This window comes from Callospermophilus lateralis, chromosome 13 (genome assembly GCF_048772815.1).
Source record: "Callospermophilus lateralis isolate mCalLat2 chromosome 13, mCalLat2.hap1, whole genome shotgun sequence".
Lineage (NCBI taxonomy): Eukaryota > Metazoa > Chordata > Mammalia > Rodentia > Sciuridae > Callospermophilus > Callospermophilus lateralis.
The window spans coordinates 105,656,392-105,672,255 of NC_135317.1; the positions used below are offsets into that span (position 1 = coordinate 105,656,392).

The following is a 15,864-nucleotide window of genomic DNA, read 5'->3' on the forward strand; positions in this document are numbered from 1 at the left end:
CAGCTCTGCGGCCTGCCTAGAGAAGTGCCTGGTGTGTCTTGCTAGTCCTGCTGGAAACCTGTGATCCCCTGGGCCGCAGACTTGGGTCTGGAACCCAGCACTGCTGATGCCCAAACCTGCCTTGTGTCTGGTCGGCACAGATGCTTTGCAGGTCCTCCTCTTGTAGGGCAAAACCTCTCCTGATATCTGCACGTGGTTGTTTTAGTTAAGATGCTTTGGATTGCAAATAACCAAAATCCATGTTAAACCAACCAAAGTAAAAGGAATTTAGTGAAAGGACGTTGGGCTACGTAAGTGGACTGCTGTGTGGGCCCCACTTTTTTTCTTTCTTTTTGCATCTTTCACTTTTGAAAATGCTCTGAAGACCAGCTTTCATTGTCCTGGGGTGCATATGGTCAAGTGTGGTTGTCCTGTAACTTCCAGGTTACTGTCCTCATTTTAACCACAGAGGTAACCAGTTTCTCCACATTCCAGCTTAAATTACCAGGCAAGAGGGGCTGGGGTTGTGGCTCAGCAGTAAAGTGCTCACGTAGCACATGCGAGGCCCTGGGTTCAGTCCTCAGCACCACATAAAAATAAATGAAGGTATTGTGTCCAACTATAACTAAAAAATAAATATTAAAAATATTAGCTCATTTTGGGGGCAGGTGTTATCTGTGTCATATACAAAGATGTCCAAGGTTCCACCCCTGGATGTGTAGAGCTGGGAAGAGGGGCAAGGACCAGGAATGGACTATGAAGTGCCCAAGGTGGGTGGTTCTGAGTGTGCTCGGCAGCACATGGCCAGCCAGAGCGTCAGTTTCTGCAGTGAGTTGAGTTCAGAGGTGAACAGTTAATACTTAAAATTGCTTTTGTAGCAATTTAATGGAGTAATTTTGTGTTGGTTTCTAATGTTATTTAACTTTGTTTTGATTTTATTTTTATTTAGTTTTGCAGGTGAAGCACTGGGGTCTGAAGCCAGGGGTGCTTAACCACTGAGCCACATTTCCAGCCCTCTTTTGATGTTTTGAGACAGGTTCTCAATAAGCCTTTAGGCCTCATTAAGTTGCCAAGCCTGGCCTCAAACTTGCAATCCTCCTGCCTCAGCTTCCTGAGTTGCTAGGATTGTAGGCGTGCAAGTATGTCTGGTTCATCTGAGCAAGCACATTCTGAGCGCAGCCCAGTTGCTTGGCTACAGAGAGGAAAGACAGATTCTGTGGTCATCTACACTCCTTTCCTCATTGCCTCATAGGTGTTACTGGGCCTGCGTGACACCAGCGATTCCATTGTGTCAATTACTCTTCATAGCCTCGCAGTGCTAGTCTCTCTACTTGGACCAGAAGTGGTTGTGGGAGGAGAAAGAACCAAGATCTTCAAGCGTACTGCCCCAAGTTTTACAAAAACTGTTGACCTTTCCCCACAAGGTAAGAATGATTGAAAAGTCTAGCTTTTTTTTTTTTTTTAAATTGGATTTTTAATGTTACACAAATAAAACAGGAGGGTACATTCAGTTAAATGATACAAAGAAGTATAAGGAAAAGGTTGCTTCCCTTTCCTGAGTCCTTGTAGGGGTGGAGGTATCTACCTTTCATATCTTTTTTGAAGCCCACACAGGGGCATACATAGATGGACTGTACACATCCATTTACATGGCATCTGAGGGAACTGAAACAGCACCACACACAAGGCCACAGCCTGCTTTCATGGAGGGACTCGTTTCCAGGTCAGCACGTACTTGTGTGGATGATTCTTGGATAATTGCCTAATAGTTCATTGAATTTAATTCACTCTCTCACCTACTGACTCATGGATAGCGCATCTATTTCTGTTTTTGTTTTGTTTTTAATTTTTTTTAAACTTTATTTTATTTATTCATTTTTAATGTGGTGCTGAGGATCAAACCCAGGGCCTTGCACGTGCAAGGTGAGCGCTCTGCACTGAGCCCCAGCCCCAGCCCCAGCACCAGCCCTAGCCCTGTTTCTGGGTCTTTGATCACCATAAGGAGTGCTGCAGTAGTCACCCTGATGTGTGCGTCTTCGTGCAGTTTGGGTGTCACGGCAATAGAATGCTGTCTTAGCAGGAGACCCCTGGGGTGGAGGCATTTTACATTCTAGTGGACAACATCAGTTTCCAGGAAGATCAAAGTAGTTCTTTAATACTAGACATTTTAGTTCCTTTGATTTTTTTGTTCATTTATTGGGTGAAAATCTGTTGATTTTTAGATACTTAAAAGAACTTGGTGTCAACAACATCATTGCTTTTTTGTTACTTTGTATACCTTGAATAGGGTGGAATTATCTAGCTGTTGACGTTCTGTATCCTTAAGTATTCAGATACATGATCCAAGCTACTGTGTAGTCTTAATTATTATCTTTTTAAAAATTTTTATTCTAATTATACATGACGGTCGAGTGCGTTTTACACCATACATGATCACAATATAAAATTCCTGGTATCTAACTCTGTTCTGATTGTCAGTAGATAGCATGGGATGGTTAGCAGCAAAGAGCTTCATGTAGGCCTTTGTCTAATATTGATGCCAACCCAATCTTTAAAGCAACATTGGTTTCTGAAGTTTGGGGAGTTCAGTTATTCTTAATGCTGATGAATCCAGGGTTGCTGTGGTCAAAGGGGTGCCAGGGACAAGGCCAGAGATGCTCTTGCCTCGTTGTCAGCTGTGAAATGTACATACTGAATTCAGTTGATGTTGTTACCAATTCTTTTAGCAGATTATATCAAACAGGAGAGGTTTATTTCTACATCATAGGGGCTGCGGGCATAGGATAAGACTTGGGGCTGTCTTGGGGCATGTTTGCACACTGGTTCTGTGAGAGCTCCCACTCCTCCTCACACCTGTCTTATAGGGTGGAGTTATCTACTATTGACATTCTGTTTCCTGAAGTATTCAGGTACACGATCCAGATTACTGTGTAGTCTTTTTATCTTTCTAAATTTTATTTGTTCTAAGTAGTTATACAGGGATGCGTTTGACACACCATACATAGTAGCATTGTGTAGTCTTAATGAAACACCAGAGCAGCAGTACCAGATAAGAATCTAGAGAATGGAGAGGTGTAATCCTGGTGACTGAGTTGGGCTCCTCATTATGAGACCCAGTGAGCCCTGGCATCAGCCTGTGTGCCCAGCTTAGAGTCAAGTACAGCTCTTCTGTGTAGTGACGGGGGCTGCTGAGGAAGAGACAGGTCTAGGGATACCTCTTAGACGGTACCTGCATGGTCAGACTTAAAACAAGGGCTGATGTTGAGCTTCACGACGGGTTAGTCGTTCTGCCTAAAAGAAAGCCATGGACCTGCTCAGAGGACACTGGGCAAGGGAAACAGGAACTTCCACAGGGGAGACAGTGGTGCCAGCAGAGGGCAGGCTGCAGGCTGGGCGCGAAGGAGCTGGGGGCTTGCCAGTCGTCGTTCATCCCCGGCCCTTCCACCCACCCTCACTTCAAGGCAGAGGAAGAACTGAGCCAAGTTTTGCTACCATCTTTTTGACCAACGCCCAATCACAACATTCTGGTAAATTGTAAAAGACATTTTTTTGAAACACCTCCACCCCCTTGGTTTGGGGTTAAATATTCAGAGCATAAAATCCAACCATTTTTAGTATTCAGTAGATTCATATTGGCTGTGACTTTTGCTAGGTATCCCAAAGGTTGTATTTGTTTAATGCTGGAATCCCTTCTATTCCATCATCACTGTGGAGTGCACAAAGGGGACAGGCTGTCTGTTCCACGACAGGATCGTGTCCTGGAAGGTGTTCTCTTCCATCTGTGTTAGTTAAATACACCCATTTCCTTTAACTGCTGCTCATCAAACGTGATAGATCTAAAAGAAATTTACTAGCCCTTTCATTTTTTGAGTTTTTATTTACCTTCAGATTCTCCCCTGCACGTCGGCTGCAGCCAGCACAGTCAGATCTCGCCAGCCTTGGAGAAACCCTCTAGCATATTCCCTAAGTGTTTCCTTTCTGGCAACATGCCCATCAGCAGCAAGAAGTCCATACAGCAAGATTACTACAGTACTCTTTTGCAGACAGGTAGAAATACTAAATTTACAGTTTCCATTGCTTGGATGAATGTTTTCTGAGAGTAAAAAAATTAAGTTTAAATTCTGAAAATTTGGCTAGTGGTCTCATGTTATCTCCCCAGACTTTTGGGTATGTTTCTAGCCGCGTCCTGGTTACTGGTAAAAAGAACGAGTCAACATTACTTGTATTCTTTTTTGCACCATATACTTTACTTGGGGATTTGATGCCTCAGTGCATCTTCCAAATTGTACCAAGAATGATGGTACCCAAAGATGTTAAGGGGCATGCTAAGAAAGGGTTCTGCGGTTAAAATGTTTGGGAAAATGGTAGCAGAGTTGACACATTGCCTATGGTTTCTTAGCACCCTCACTATACTTGTAAGTTAACATGTTAGGCAAACTTATTTGAGCGCACTTTTTTCAAGGTGTATGTATTTACCATCTTGATTTGGCTTAGGGTATTTGTATACTTATTCATGGACAGTTATGCCGATAAGTAAGCAGTATGTTTGGATTATTTCGTCCTTTACTAAATATCTAGTTTGTTACATGACATGCTTCCATTGAATTAATAGTATGTAAGTACTGTACAGGAAGTGGGTGATTTGTATGGCATCTTTGGTGTTATTTGCTGCAGGATCTCTTGTTGGTTTGGTATGCATGGATAGGTCCAAGTGATCAGAGCTATACCCCCACCCAACCAACATATTGCCTGTTCTTACCATTTTGTGAGAATTCTTGTACATATCCTCACAGGTGATCAGTTTTCTCAGTCTGTTAAATTTCCCATGAACGGAATCTCAGATGTCAAAAGTACTTCAGGAGACAGTGAAAATTTCCCATCAGACCCTAAGAAGTCTGAGGAGTGGCCTGACTGGAATGAGCCTACGGAGCCTGAGAACCAAACCATGGGCACACAGATCTGGCCTTCAGAACCCTGTGATGCTGCTGCCGAGGAGCCCAGAAGTGGAGGGGCTGGAATAAACCTGGGAGCTGGGATCCCCACTGCAGTGCCTGTGACTTCAGGGGAGCAGACGCCCATCCCTGCTTCACTGCCCCTCACTGAGGAACCTACACCTTTGAAATCAAGCCCACCCCAAAAGACCAGTTTAGCACAGAGTGACCCGGACAAAATCAAGCCACCAAAAGTGCAGTCACAAGAAAGGCCCCTTAAACTTCCATCCGAACTTGGCTTAGGAGAAGAGTTTACAATCCAAGTGAAAAGGAAGCCAGCACAAGACCCTGAGTTGGACTGGTTTGCAGACATGATCCCAGAAATTAAGCCTTCAGCCACGTTTCTTATTTTACCTGAACTGAGGACAGAAACAGATGATGTCTCGCCTGGGATGCAGTTTTCCTCAAAATTTGCTGCAGCAGAAATGAGTGAAGTGAGTAGTATTTTTTGGATTAAGCTGCTATTAATATAAAATCAAGGGTCTTCCCTCAGGTCCCAGTTCATGGTACCCAGCACGTTTTCCCAGTGAAAGGAAAGAAAGATTACTATATACGGTGGTTAAAATGTTCAAGCTAAGCAAGTTGGTTCCTAGGAACAGCATTCTTTTTTCCCCAGGAGGAGGTGCCTGGGCACAGTCTTAGGCGGTCTGCAAAAAAGTAGTGTTACTACTGGATTATAGGGTTGTGAAAAGTTCTTCCAGGGCTGAGGTTCTCCTGTGCTGGAACCTATGCAGTCTTGCTTTTCAGCTTTCACTTAGCATGAAGCACTATATTCTGGTATCAAAAAACAAGTGCTGGGTCTTTAAAAGTTTCCACATGTGGATATGATTTGTTCAGTGGGTTGCTGTTGGTGTGCTTTGTTGCAGGCAGAGGCTGAAGGCTGGGGAGAAGAAGGGGAGCTGAACTGGGAAGATAATAACTGGTGACAACGGGTATGAGCTGAACTTTATGAGCAATGATTCCTTTAAAAAAAAAAAAAAATCAATACCTCAAAACCAGGCTGTGTGGACAAAACCCTTTTGCAGCCTGTGCTTCCTATGCCAGGAGGTCTCTTCACAGTCTGTGCCAACTGACGTGAGACCAACCTCAAGTGCTGACTGGACGCGTGGAGTGGTCGGGAGGCTCAGCACAGGTTCCTGGTAGGGGGAGCCCGTGTGCATTTGACTGAGGCCAGTTTCCATGAAGAGCAAGCGGGCGAGGCCAGGCCAAGCGGACTGCCTCTTCCAGGATAGTCCTGGAAGTCAAGACGATAAATATAAAACCCCAAACTGGTTAGCTTAATTTTGTGCCATTTCTTGAACAGTGAAGAAGAGTAGTCTATTATGAAAATACAACTTAAAAAAATTTAGCTATAAATTATAAATGATTTAAATTGCTAAGGTCTCCTTAGGCAGCTTATTTATTTGTTTACAGTAGTCCTGAATAAAAAGGCCCTTTGTGGACCTGGGCAGTCACTGACTGTTCACGTGTATTACGTTGTACCAAAGTTCTTAATGAGAAATATCCCCCACAATCCTGTTCTCTACATGTCAATAAAAGACTATTTTCACTAGATTCACCTTTACAAAAGCTGTTTTATATGTACTAGAAAATGTACAAACATAATTAAATCAGTGTTTTCATTTACAAAATGTCCTGGGAATTGAGAGAGGATCAGGCTTGGTCCTGTCTCCCGAGGATGCAGATGGTCAAGTTTCACCCTGGAGCATGCGTTTCACCTTCTCGATCCTTTCTTGCAGTGTCTCCACTTCCACTAGAAGCCAGGCTGGAGCAGGAGCCTTCTGCAGCAGGGACTCTGTTGTCTGCAGGGCCCCTGCTGCTACTCGCAATGCCTCCCTATGCTCTTCTTCCAGGGGGACCTCCTGGCGGGCTCTTTTTGCACAAGGCTGGAAAGGAGAGAAATGTGAGACCATAATGCCCATTCTAAAACCCCTCCTCGTCACTGATCACGTCACTGATCACAAGGACAGGAGGGCAGGAGGGCCCTTCACCCCACCTGGTTATCTGGAATGCTACATGAAGATGCTTTGGTTTGTCACAGGATTCAAGATGTTAGTTACTACAAGTGTCCTGATTTGTTGGGGGTATACATGAGGATCCTGTCCCAAAGGGCTCCTGATGAAAAGTGCTGCCCAGATCAGTAACTCCAGCAAGTACTCTTTATACAGAGCCAAGTCTGTCTTAGAGTCCCCCCCGCCCCCACCAACACTTGTACTTAACTCGGTAAGAAAATGTCAGACTTCTACAGTATCACACATTGCACAGGGACGGGGATGAAGGGTGGGGGCCAACAGCTTCCTGAGGAGTGTCACAATAAATACATAAGGGACCTATTTCTACAACTAACATAATTGCACTTTGGAGATTTCAGAGATAAACTTGTCTGTTATCATCACCATAAACTACTGTTAGTGACAATTGTGACTAAAACATTGATCCTATTATATAGCTTATCCTTCCAAATGTATTTACAGTGCCCAAAATTTTGAATATCAACAGTAGTGTCAACTTTCTGCTTTTCAGTAGGTAAATGTGATTCTTAACATACCCCAAAAAATTAGACTGGTTTGATGAATGAGGCAGGGACTGTCTAAACACTTTAAAAGGCAAGTGGTTTCTTTTGTGGTTCAGCAACTACATTCTGTGTCCTGGGTACAGTTTGCAAACACCCCACCCCTGACCCCCATGGTTACTACCATTGAAAGGTATGTTTGGTACGATGTTTAAGATGTTGTTTTCTCTAGCCTTCCCGTTCAGTGTGTTGGTGACCTTTCAGGCAGAATACATGAGATTTTCCAAAGAGCAACTACCATAAAACAGGAGAATTTTACATGTCTAGATCTGATGACTAAATCTGATTTGAAATTCAACATGAGGAAAAGCACTGAACCAAAACTACTTTGCTATATTAGTAAATAATAAGCACAGAGCTTCTTGGCGCATACTGGAAAGCAGTTCATACCTCTGAGGACAACCCCTTTGCTGCTTCTGCAGTCATGTTAGCAAAGGGTTCCCAGAAAATGTCTTTTTCCTGTTTCACACGTTCCACTTTGGCAGCTTCGGTTTCCTCCACAAACCTAGTCTGCCAAAGACCATGAAGAGCCAAGGAAACACCAACAGATTAGCATTCTCTACTAGATGGCAAATGGTGTAATATTCAGATGATAAAAAGATCAAGTCACTTAACCTGTGGGCTCATGGGGCGTGGCTAAAAACCCCTCTACAGTGTTGTCTCTGCCCTACAGCCTTCTTTCCAAGAAAAAACGGTGGTCTGCCAACCTTTACTTAAAAAATAAGCTAAGCCAAGAGCAGACTGGCAAGAGAGATGTGTTCATGGACTTAAGTACAGCTTAGATGTAACACAAGATAGGTGTCAAATGTGAGATATGTGAAGTATGTCATACATGCAGGTGTACTTACGTATATTAAACATATAGTCCGGTTTAACAATGGGCACAATATTAAAGTAAGTGCTTATGAATAATTTTTCTTGGATTTGTGACCTTAGAATTATTTCCATTAGTACTCCCAACTATCCCTTAAATTACAACTTGGTGACAGCACCATCTTAAAGTTTTCAAAGTATATACAAACATGGGATTCCTATGATTCAAAATTTTGGTTCTAAATGTAAAAATGCCTTAAATATAATGTCACTACCTTGGCCTCAATCATTGAACAAAAGCCTAAACCATACTTAAAATACAATAACAGATCCTCAGAGCCTATATAATTAGCTGCATCTAATTATGATTAGTAACAGTAAAGGGACCCCCACGTGTCATCTTGCTGCCTGGACTATCAATGCCACTCTATCCCAAACTACAGAGGGACTTCAGGAGTTTCACTTCTCACTTGTAATATGATCTCAATTGTTTTAAGTGCTTGGAACTGAAGTGTCTCAGAGCCCCTCCCCCCCCCACACTAAAACACTTTGGAGATGGGACCCAAGTCTAAAAACAAAATCCATTTGTTTATATTTCATGTGAACTTTAAACACTATATAGCCTGAAGTTAATTTTATGCAAAATTTTAAATGATTTTGTTTATGAAGTAGTTTTATGGTATGGAGTTTTCCACTGTGGCACTCAAAAAGTTTTAGATTTCGGAGTATTTTGGATTAGGACTGCTCTGAGCATTCTGAAAAATTTAAGCAAAGTTGGTTATAATTACAGTTTCAGAAAAGAAAAGGTAATTCCATAATAAATACCTTCTCCAGAAAGGATACAACTTTGTTTCTAGTTTCTTCAGAACTTAGACACTGTGGAACTATTTCTTCATGATTTGTTCCCTATTAAAAGATTAATAAACAAGATCAATTTTAAGATTATTTTAACAATTTGCAAAGACAAATGAGTTGTAAGAGCTACCTTATTAAAACTTTAAGAAAACAGTGCTATGGGATATTCAAAGGCAGCGAGCTCACAGTCGGCTGTATTGCCGCAGTGCAAGTCTAGCGTTGAGACTTCCCCTCTGCTCAGCCACCAGAGGAGAAGCAGCCCAGGGAGGAGTCACCTTCCCTAGGACCCAAACCAGCAGGTTTTGGTTCTTCAGCTCAGGACAGTTCAGGATGAGATGTACCATCATTCAATCCAAAAACACTGTCTGGAAGACAGTGTCCGAGTTAGTCAAGCCACTGTGTTAGTCAGGCCTGTCCAAGGCTCGCTGATGATTTCAGAACCTCCCACTTCTCTAGGCCTTATCTGAGATCCTGTAGAGCACACGACTCATTTCCTCCAGCAGAAAGTTTTACAAGTAAGGTGCAGAAGCAGCTCAGTAAATAATTTTTGGACCTTCTTTGGTGGTGACTGACAAGTCCGTGTTATAAGTAATTACCTCAGCAAACTGGGTAAAAGCCTCCAAGGTATGTTGCTCTAGCAGCCAGTTCCTGTCAGCTAGCAGTAAGCCAAGAATACAAGACAAGCTGGGCAGAATTTTGTCCTAAAAAGAGAACCAAACCTTATTAAGTACAGAAGAAGAAACCCAGTAGAGTACATTCAGGTGCCCACAGTTGCCAGCCTTCTAGATCCCTGTCCTGCTGAAGGTGTGTGCCCAGCATGGCCACTCACTGCACTCCTGCGCTCAGTCCTTCCCATAGCTTCCCATTTCGGATGGCTACATGACCCAGAGCCTTTGCACTGCTTCCCTAACATGAGGCCTGCTCCCACCTGGAGGCCCACGCTTGCTGTTGCCAGTGCCCAGACGACTCTCCCAGATGCTGTGTGGCTAGTGCCTCGCATACTTCCCGTCACCCTCCCCCAGTGAGGACCCCTCTGACTCCCCTCAGATGGGGCCCCTGTCCCCCTTGCTTTGTTTCCCTTCACAGCATCACTTCTGTTTAACGTGCTGCCTGACACGTCCTTGTCTGCTGCCTCTAGAGGCAGAGACTGGGGACTTGCCATTTACTAGTTCATTGTATCACCTGGGACTAAAACAGCACCTGAGGGCCGGGCTGCGGCGAGGCACCGGGTTCAATCCTCAGCACCACATAAGAATAAATAAATAAAATAAAGGTATTATGTCCATCTACAACTAAAACATTTAAAAATAAAAACCTGACGACAACCACTCATTCATTTTCTTGAATGAACAAATGAATCAAATGAATCCATCTTATCTCATAGCTTTAAATGTCCCGTGTGCTCAGAAATCCTCAAAATTTCTTCAGGCCCTGGCCTCTCCCCAGAGAACGTATCAGGCATTGTAATTTCTGGTGATAAAACATTTATTCCACAGGTTCTGGCCCATGCAGGGTTCACAGCTGTGCATGAATAGAGCAGCACTTTGGGATAAGCCAGCTCAAGTGCAAATATCTTTGGATACTTTTGCCAAAAGAATTGGAAAGAAGCTGTCAACATCTACACTTGTGACTACAATGACGTGATAGAAACAGACGGCATACTGACGTTTATTTGTGAATAAACTAGAAGTCTTTAGAAATTAATGTTTTGATGCCAAAGATTTTTAATTAACAGCATGCTTGGATTATAAAATAAAGGCCTTAATTTTGAGCTCTTTTTGTAGACTTTCTCTTGGAGGTAAGATTAAAAAAAAAAGTCAATTATCTAAAATTGCTGGAATTTCAGCAATTTTAGTCATACAGGAATAAGGAAGGGAAAACTCCATTTATGAGGAGCTTCTTTTGCTTTAAGGTCTGCTTTAGAACTCAGTAGGCATGCATTGCCAGGCCACTGCAGATGACCTTGTAAGTGAGCAGTCACAAGTCAGCTGTAAGTGGGAAACATTTTCTACAAGTCTTTCAAAACTAACAGGTGCCCATTCATGAATACAAAGCCTAGAAAAATAATTTCTATAAATGAAAATTTTTCTAATTACACTGTTGGACAGAAGGCATGAAAAAGCTTTCTGCCTTCAGAAACTGTAGCTGAGCCCAACTGGTATGAGCATCTTCTACCTCAGACTACAGATGAACTATCTGTATGTCTACGTATTTTTCTGAAAGAAAATGAGTTGTTTTGACAGTCACCTTCTCTTAAGATAAATGTTTCTTTCCCCCTCTTCACTGCCAGTAATCCACAAAATTTCAGAAGTCAAAAGTCCTTCATCATTAAATTCAGCAAAGTAGCAGGATACCTAATCAACATAGCTCTCCTATCCACTAATAACAAGTTGCTGAGAGATTTTTTTTTTTTATATCAGTACAGGAACAACAGTTAACAATATTATTACCTGGACAGCTTGAGGTATAAAAAGTTTTCCTAGAGAAGATACAAAATCCAACATTGCCAAACGCACATGGTCAGGAGGCTCCGATTTAAGTAGGGAGGTCTGCAGAGTCACTACCTGTGGAAACGAAAACCACAGCCGTGAGTGGGAGCAGCACTGTGCAGACAGGCGCCCACCTCAGACATGGAGAAGCCATTTCAGGATCCTGGCCACACTCCTGACTCCCAGCCTGGGGGCAATCCCCATGTTCCCAAAAAAAGACCACACACCAAACCTTAAAATTATTTTGTATTTTAAATTCTATTGAGAGAAGTTCACTATTTAAAGCCAAGACTTGCAAACTTTTTCTGTAAGTTAGGGCTAAACAGTTACTACTTTAGGTTTTGCAGATAACATTTTATACCTGTATGAACAATTACATTGGAACCTTACAACTTTTTTTGGATATTTTTTTAAAGATGGGCATATATTTTTAAGATTATCAGTAATTTTTCAAAAAGAAAATTAAAACTTTCAGAACCAGCAAATTCAAATTACAAACACTCAATGAGTCAATAATTTTACTGTATTCTCATTTTACTTTAGAAATCCACGTGATAAAATAGTAAGAAGAGTACACCTACTGGTAAGTACCTAAGCTAATTTCTCTACGTACACGTCATTGACAAGAGGTGCTAAAAACAAAGCCACTGCTGGGTTCAGTTCTTTCTGTCCCACCCCACCACATTCAAAATGACATGTCATTTCTTCCATCATCTTCCTAAACAGGAAGAGTTACTTTCTAAACAGTTTTTGTTTCCTCTTGACCTGAGCTAAAGCTAACCCCTGACTTGGAGGATGGATTCTGTGCAGTATGGACTTGTTCCAAAGCCACTAAGTCGTTTAGACAAGTTGAAGGCATTCCCATCTCCCTCTGCTCAGTCTCTAAGGAAGGGCGTAACTGGAGCACCACAAAGGCCCCCCGACAGTGGCCCAGGCTCTGCGCTCCCCACCAGACGGGACCCAGCAGCACTCCTCTCCTTGGTAATGCTCCTTGGTCCGCAGCTGCGCGGGGTGCCTGGGAAGAGGCTGGGGTGTGGGGCTCAACTTGGGAATTGACTCCCAGCCTCAGGGCTTATTTTGGGCAGTTAATAGCAACCACAAAAGTTCAGACTGCTCAGTAGTGAAAAAATGTTTCCCTTTTCCTGAGGTGACAGAGAACAGGGAGAAAAAGGCTAGGACAACTGGAGGAGAAAGGGTGAGACGTGCCTGACAAGAAGCTGGAGCTGAGACACTCATGTTCAGTTTAGCAAGGAAGGCGCGACACAAAGGCAATGAGCAGTAATGAGAAAGGACTTCCTTGGAAGTGACACTCCTTGGTCACTATTCTTACCTGACTTATGAGCTGAGTATCTAGAGTCTGAATGAAAAATCCCAACAGAGGGAGTAAAAGGCTGAATGTCTGCTGAACACAGGGCTGATCTATTACCTTAAATAAGAAAAGATGGTTTTAGTGAAGATTTCACTATGTACGTGTCATCGACAAGAGGTGCTAACAACAAAGCTATTGCTTTCAGTTCTTTCTGTCCGACCCCACCACATACAAAATGATGTCATCTCTTCTATCACTGTCCTAAACAGAAAGGTTAGTTTCTTAAACAGGATTGGCCTCTAACAGTAGCAACTTTTCATTGAGCACTATTAGACACCAGGCAACAGGCTTCGTGTTTTATGTTTATTACCTCACCTATGCCTCATGATACCTCCATGAGGAGAGTTTATCACCTTTACTTCTATTAAATTGGGTCACAGAAAGTAAATATTTGCTCAAGATCACCTGGCTAGGAAAAAAATCCATGATTCAATCCAAGATTCAAGTCTAAAGGAGATCTAATTACTTTTGTCTGCCACTGTAAACTCGTATGCTCCCTAGTCTTAAAATTCCATTTCTTCCAACTATTGTTTGTCACACTCTAATAAACTATATCCATCCCTAGCACAGAAAGGCAGAGTGAATATTTATTGAATGATGTATGAGCATTGGAGGAAAGCACTGTTGAAGTTAAAAATGCTGTAGGAAGGTAATCTGACCACTGATGATGAAACAGGATCTGCAAAATCATTTCAGTTATTTCCCAGAACTATAAATGCTGACTGTTTCCATCAGCTGCTACAGAGCACATATTTATTTCTACCTTTGACTACAAAGAAAACAGAACATACTGAGATTTTTAAATTAAGAAACTTAAGTTTCTAACCATGTGTAGGAAGTTATCATTCTAATTTTGACTTGATGGCTTAATCTTTTGGCTTTGCTAGGAAAGAGCCACGTGTGCTCTGACCCACTCCATGCCCAGAAGATCTTATGAGAGGCCCGAGAATCAGAGGCAGACTATGTCAGCCCAAGAGAAAATAGAAACCAATAGCGGAGGAAATTTTTAAAACAGGGTCCAACAAGCCATAAGAATAGATGGTCACTGTGACTTTAGTAGATTGTTACCATAACTCCGTAACACTCCGAAAAAGAACTGCCTGAGTGTATATGTCAGTGCTTTCAGTTTGAATCATAAGTAGCTTCTCAAGAAATAAGACATATTTTACTTTCCAGGGAAATTTTCGTCCTGTTCTCTTTTCAACATTTAAAATTTCTTCTTCCAGAAAATGATTATTTGCTTCACTTACCTGTTTAATGTTTAAAAAAGCCCAAAGCTGACTCCCAACTTCCATAATTGCAGTTTGTTGCCCAATATCCAAAGTCTCACCAGCAGAATTACATACAGCAAGCAAAGCAGAGAGGACTGTGTTCTAAATTGAAGAGAAGGAGAAAAGACCCGAGTTCAGAACCAGTTGGACTAAGGACCAGGAGCCCAATCTTTCCCATAGGATATGTGAGTTACTTAGAGCTCTTCACAGAAATCCACGCGGAATGACGCCAAGAGCCAAATCCATCTTTCTAGTGATTTATTTAATACAAATACGTTTGTATTAAAACTAACTTTCCTTATACACAGAAACATTTGCTTCTTATTTTTCTACATTTTTTTTTCCCTTTCAGGCTGAAAACGTAACAACTTAAAACAACACTATATTTTATGTAATTGTTTTTTACTTTTTTTGGTACCAGGGATAAACGCAGGGGTGCTTAGCCATTGAGCTACATCCCCAGCCCTTTTTTAAATTTTTTACTTTGAGACAGGGTCTCACTAAGTTGCTGAGACTGGCTTTGAACTTGCAATCCTCCTTTTTCAGCCTCCCAAGCCACTGGGGTTACCAGGTGTGTGTGCACTCCTGTACCCAGCTGAAGCTACTGTATTTTAATGAACAGGTTTGAGCAGTGGCCAGTGTGGTCAGCCTAATTTAAATTACTGTGCATTCAGTAATGTTTATAGGTTACTAGATTTTTATTGTTCCTATCATTTTAAAATTGGAGATTTCTCAGCAAACTACATTTAATAACCAAATGTAGTACTTAGGAAGTATACTACTTGGAAGCTAAAACTTAAAACTGTCTTTTCCAGACTCACTGTTGTCTACGGGTATACTCAAATCTCCTTCTAGACAGGATGGAGCTGTTGGTGGTGTGGTGTGATGGGGGTAGGGGTGAAGGCCATATAAGAATCTAATAGTAACAATGATTTTTAATACATTAAACAACCATACTTTACTTTATGTAATTACCATACAGCTCCTTATTTAATATTTTCCTACTTCCTTTTAAAAATAAACATGTCAAAAACCTGATGAACAAAAGTTTTGGTCATACTTTAAAGGATGATTCAATTTTAGAAAATTGGTGATTTTTCCTAATATAAAATAAAAGAACTTTTGTCTCTCTTAAAGAAAGTAGTGCACATTAAGAGACTCAGCCTCTGCCAGCCAAGCTAGCTGGGCACTATAAATTAGTGCACATAAAATACAAAAATGTGACCTACTTCCTAACTAGGTATTTAACAGTTTTTCTAAAACAAAGGCATATAACAGCTTCCCTTGGATATATGTAAGTATCTTAAGTTATCATAATACTTAAGTACCATTACATAGAATATCAGAACATTTACTGTCAACATGGAAGCCCATATCCTGAGAAAACCCTAAACTCTTCAAATTGTCTTTGAATGTCCTGCTGCTATCCTTCCTTGATTTTTCTCCAATTACCTTCTGCTACATGTACCAAATCTAGTCAACTTGCTTTATCTTAGTTACGTATTTTCTACTCCTTACAGTACAT

At 41.7% G+C, this 15,864-nt stretch overlaps 2 protein-coding genes across 5 annotated transcripts in view; one reads left to right on the forward strand and one right to left on the reverse strand.

Moving 5' to 3' along the window:
- The window catches only part of Scyl3 (SCY1 like pseudokinase 3), a 32,884-nt gene extending 26,283 nt beyond the window's left edge, over positions 1-6,601 (forward strand). The window contains exons 11-14 of one of the 2 annotated variants that reach the window (XM_076831908.1): positions 1,232-1,403; positions 3,868-4,026; positions 4,773-5,404; positions 5,837-6,600. In XM_076831908.1, the coding sequence (XP_076688023.1) occupies positions 1,232-1,403; positions 3,868-4,026; positions 4,773-5,404; positions 5,837-5,896 (1,023 nt within the window). In that variant the 3' untranslated portion in view covers positions 5,897-6,600. Of the gene's footprint in view, positions 1-1,231; positions 1,404-3,867; positions 4,027-4,772; positions 5,405-5,836 lie in introns of both variants that reach the window. The other variant, XM_076831909.1, reaches the window with a different exon arrangement.
- The window catches only part of Firrm (FIGNL1 interacting regulator of recombination and mitosis), a 35,043-nt gene continuing 25,536 nt past the window's right edge, over positions 6,358-15,864 (reverse strand). For all 3 annotated transcript variants that reach the window (XM_076831903.1, XM_076831904.1, XM_076831905.1), the window contains 7 exons: positions 14,319-14,441; positions 13,030-13,125; positions 11,661-11,774; positions 9,807-9,911; positions 9,181-9,261; positions 7,933-8,052; positions 6,358-6,856 (listed from right to left, as the gene is read on the reverse strand). In XM_076831903.1, the coding sequence (XP_076688018.1) occupies positions 6,659-6,856; positions 7,933-8,052; positions 9,181-9,261; positions 9,807-9,911; positions 11,661-11,774; positions 13,030-13,125; positions 14,319-14,441 (837 nt within the window). In that variant the 3' untranslated portion in view covers positions 6,358-6,658. The remainder of the gene's footprint in view (positions 6,857-7,932; positions 8,053-9,180; positions 9,262-9,806; positions 9,912-11,660; positions 11,775-13,029; positions 13,126-14,318; positions 14,442-15,864) is intronic.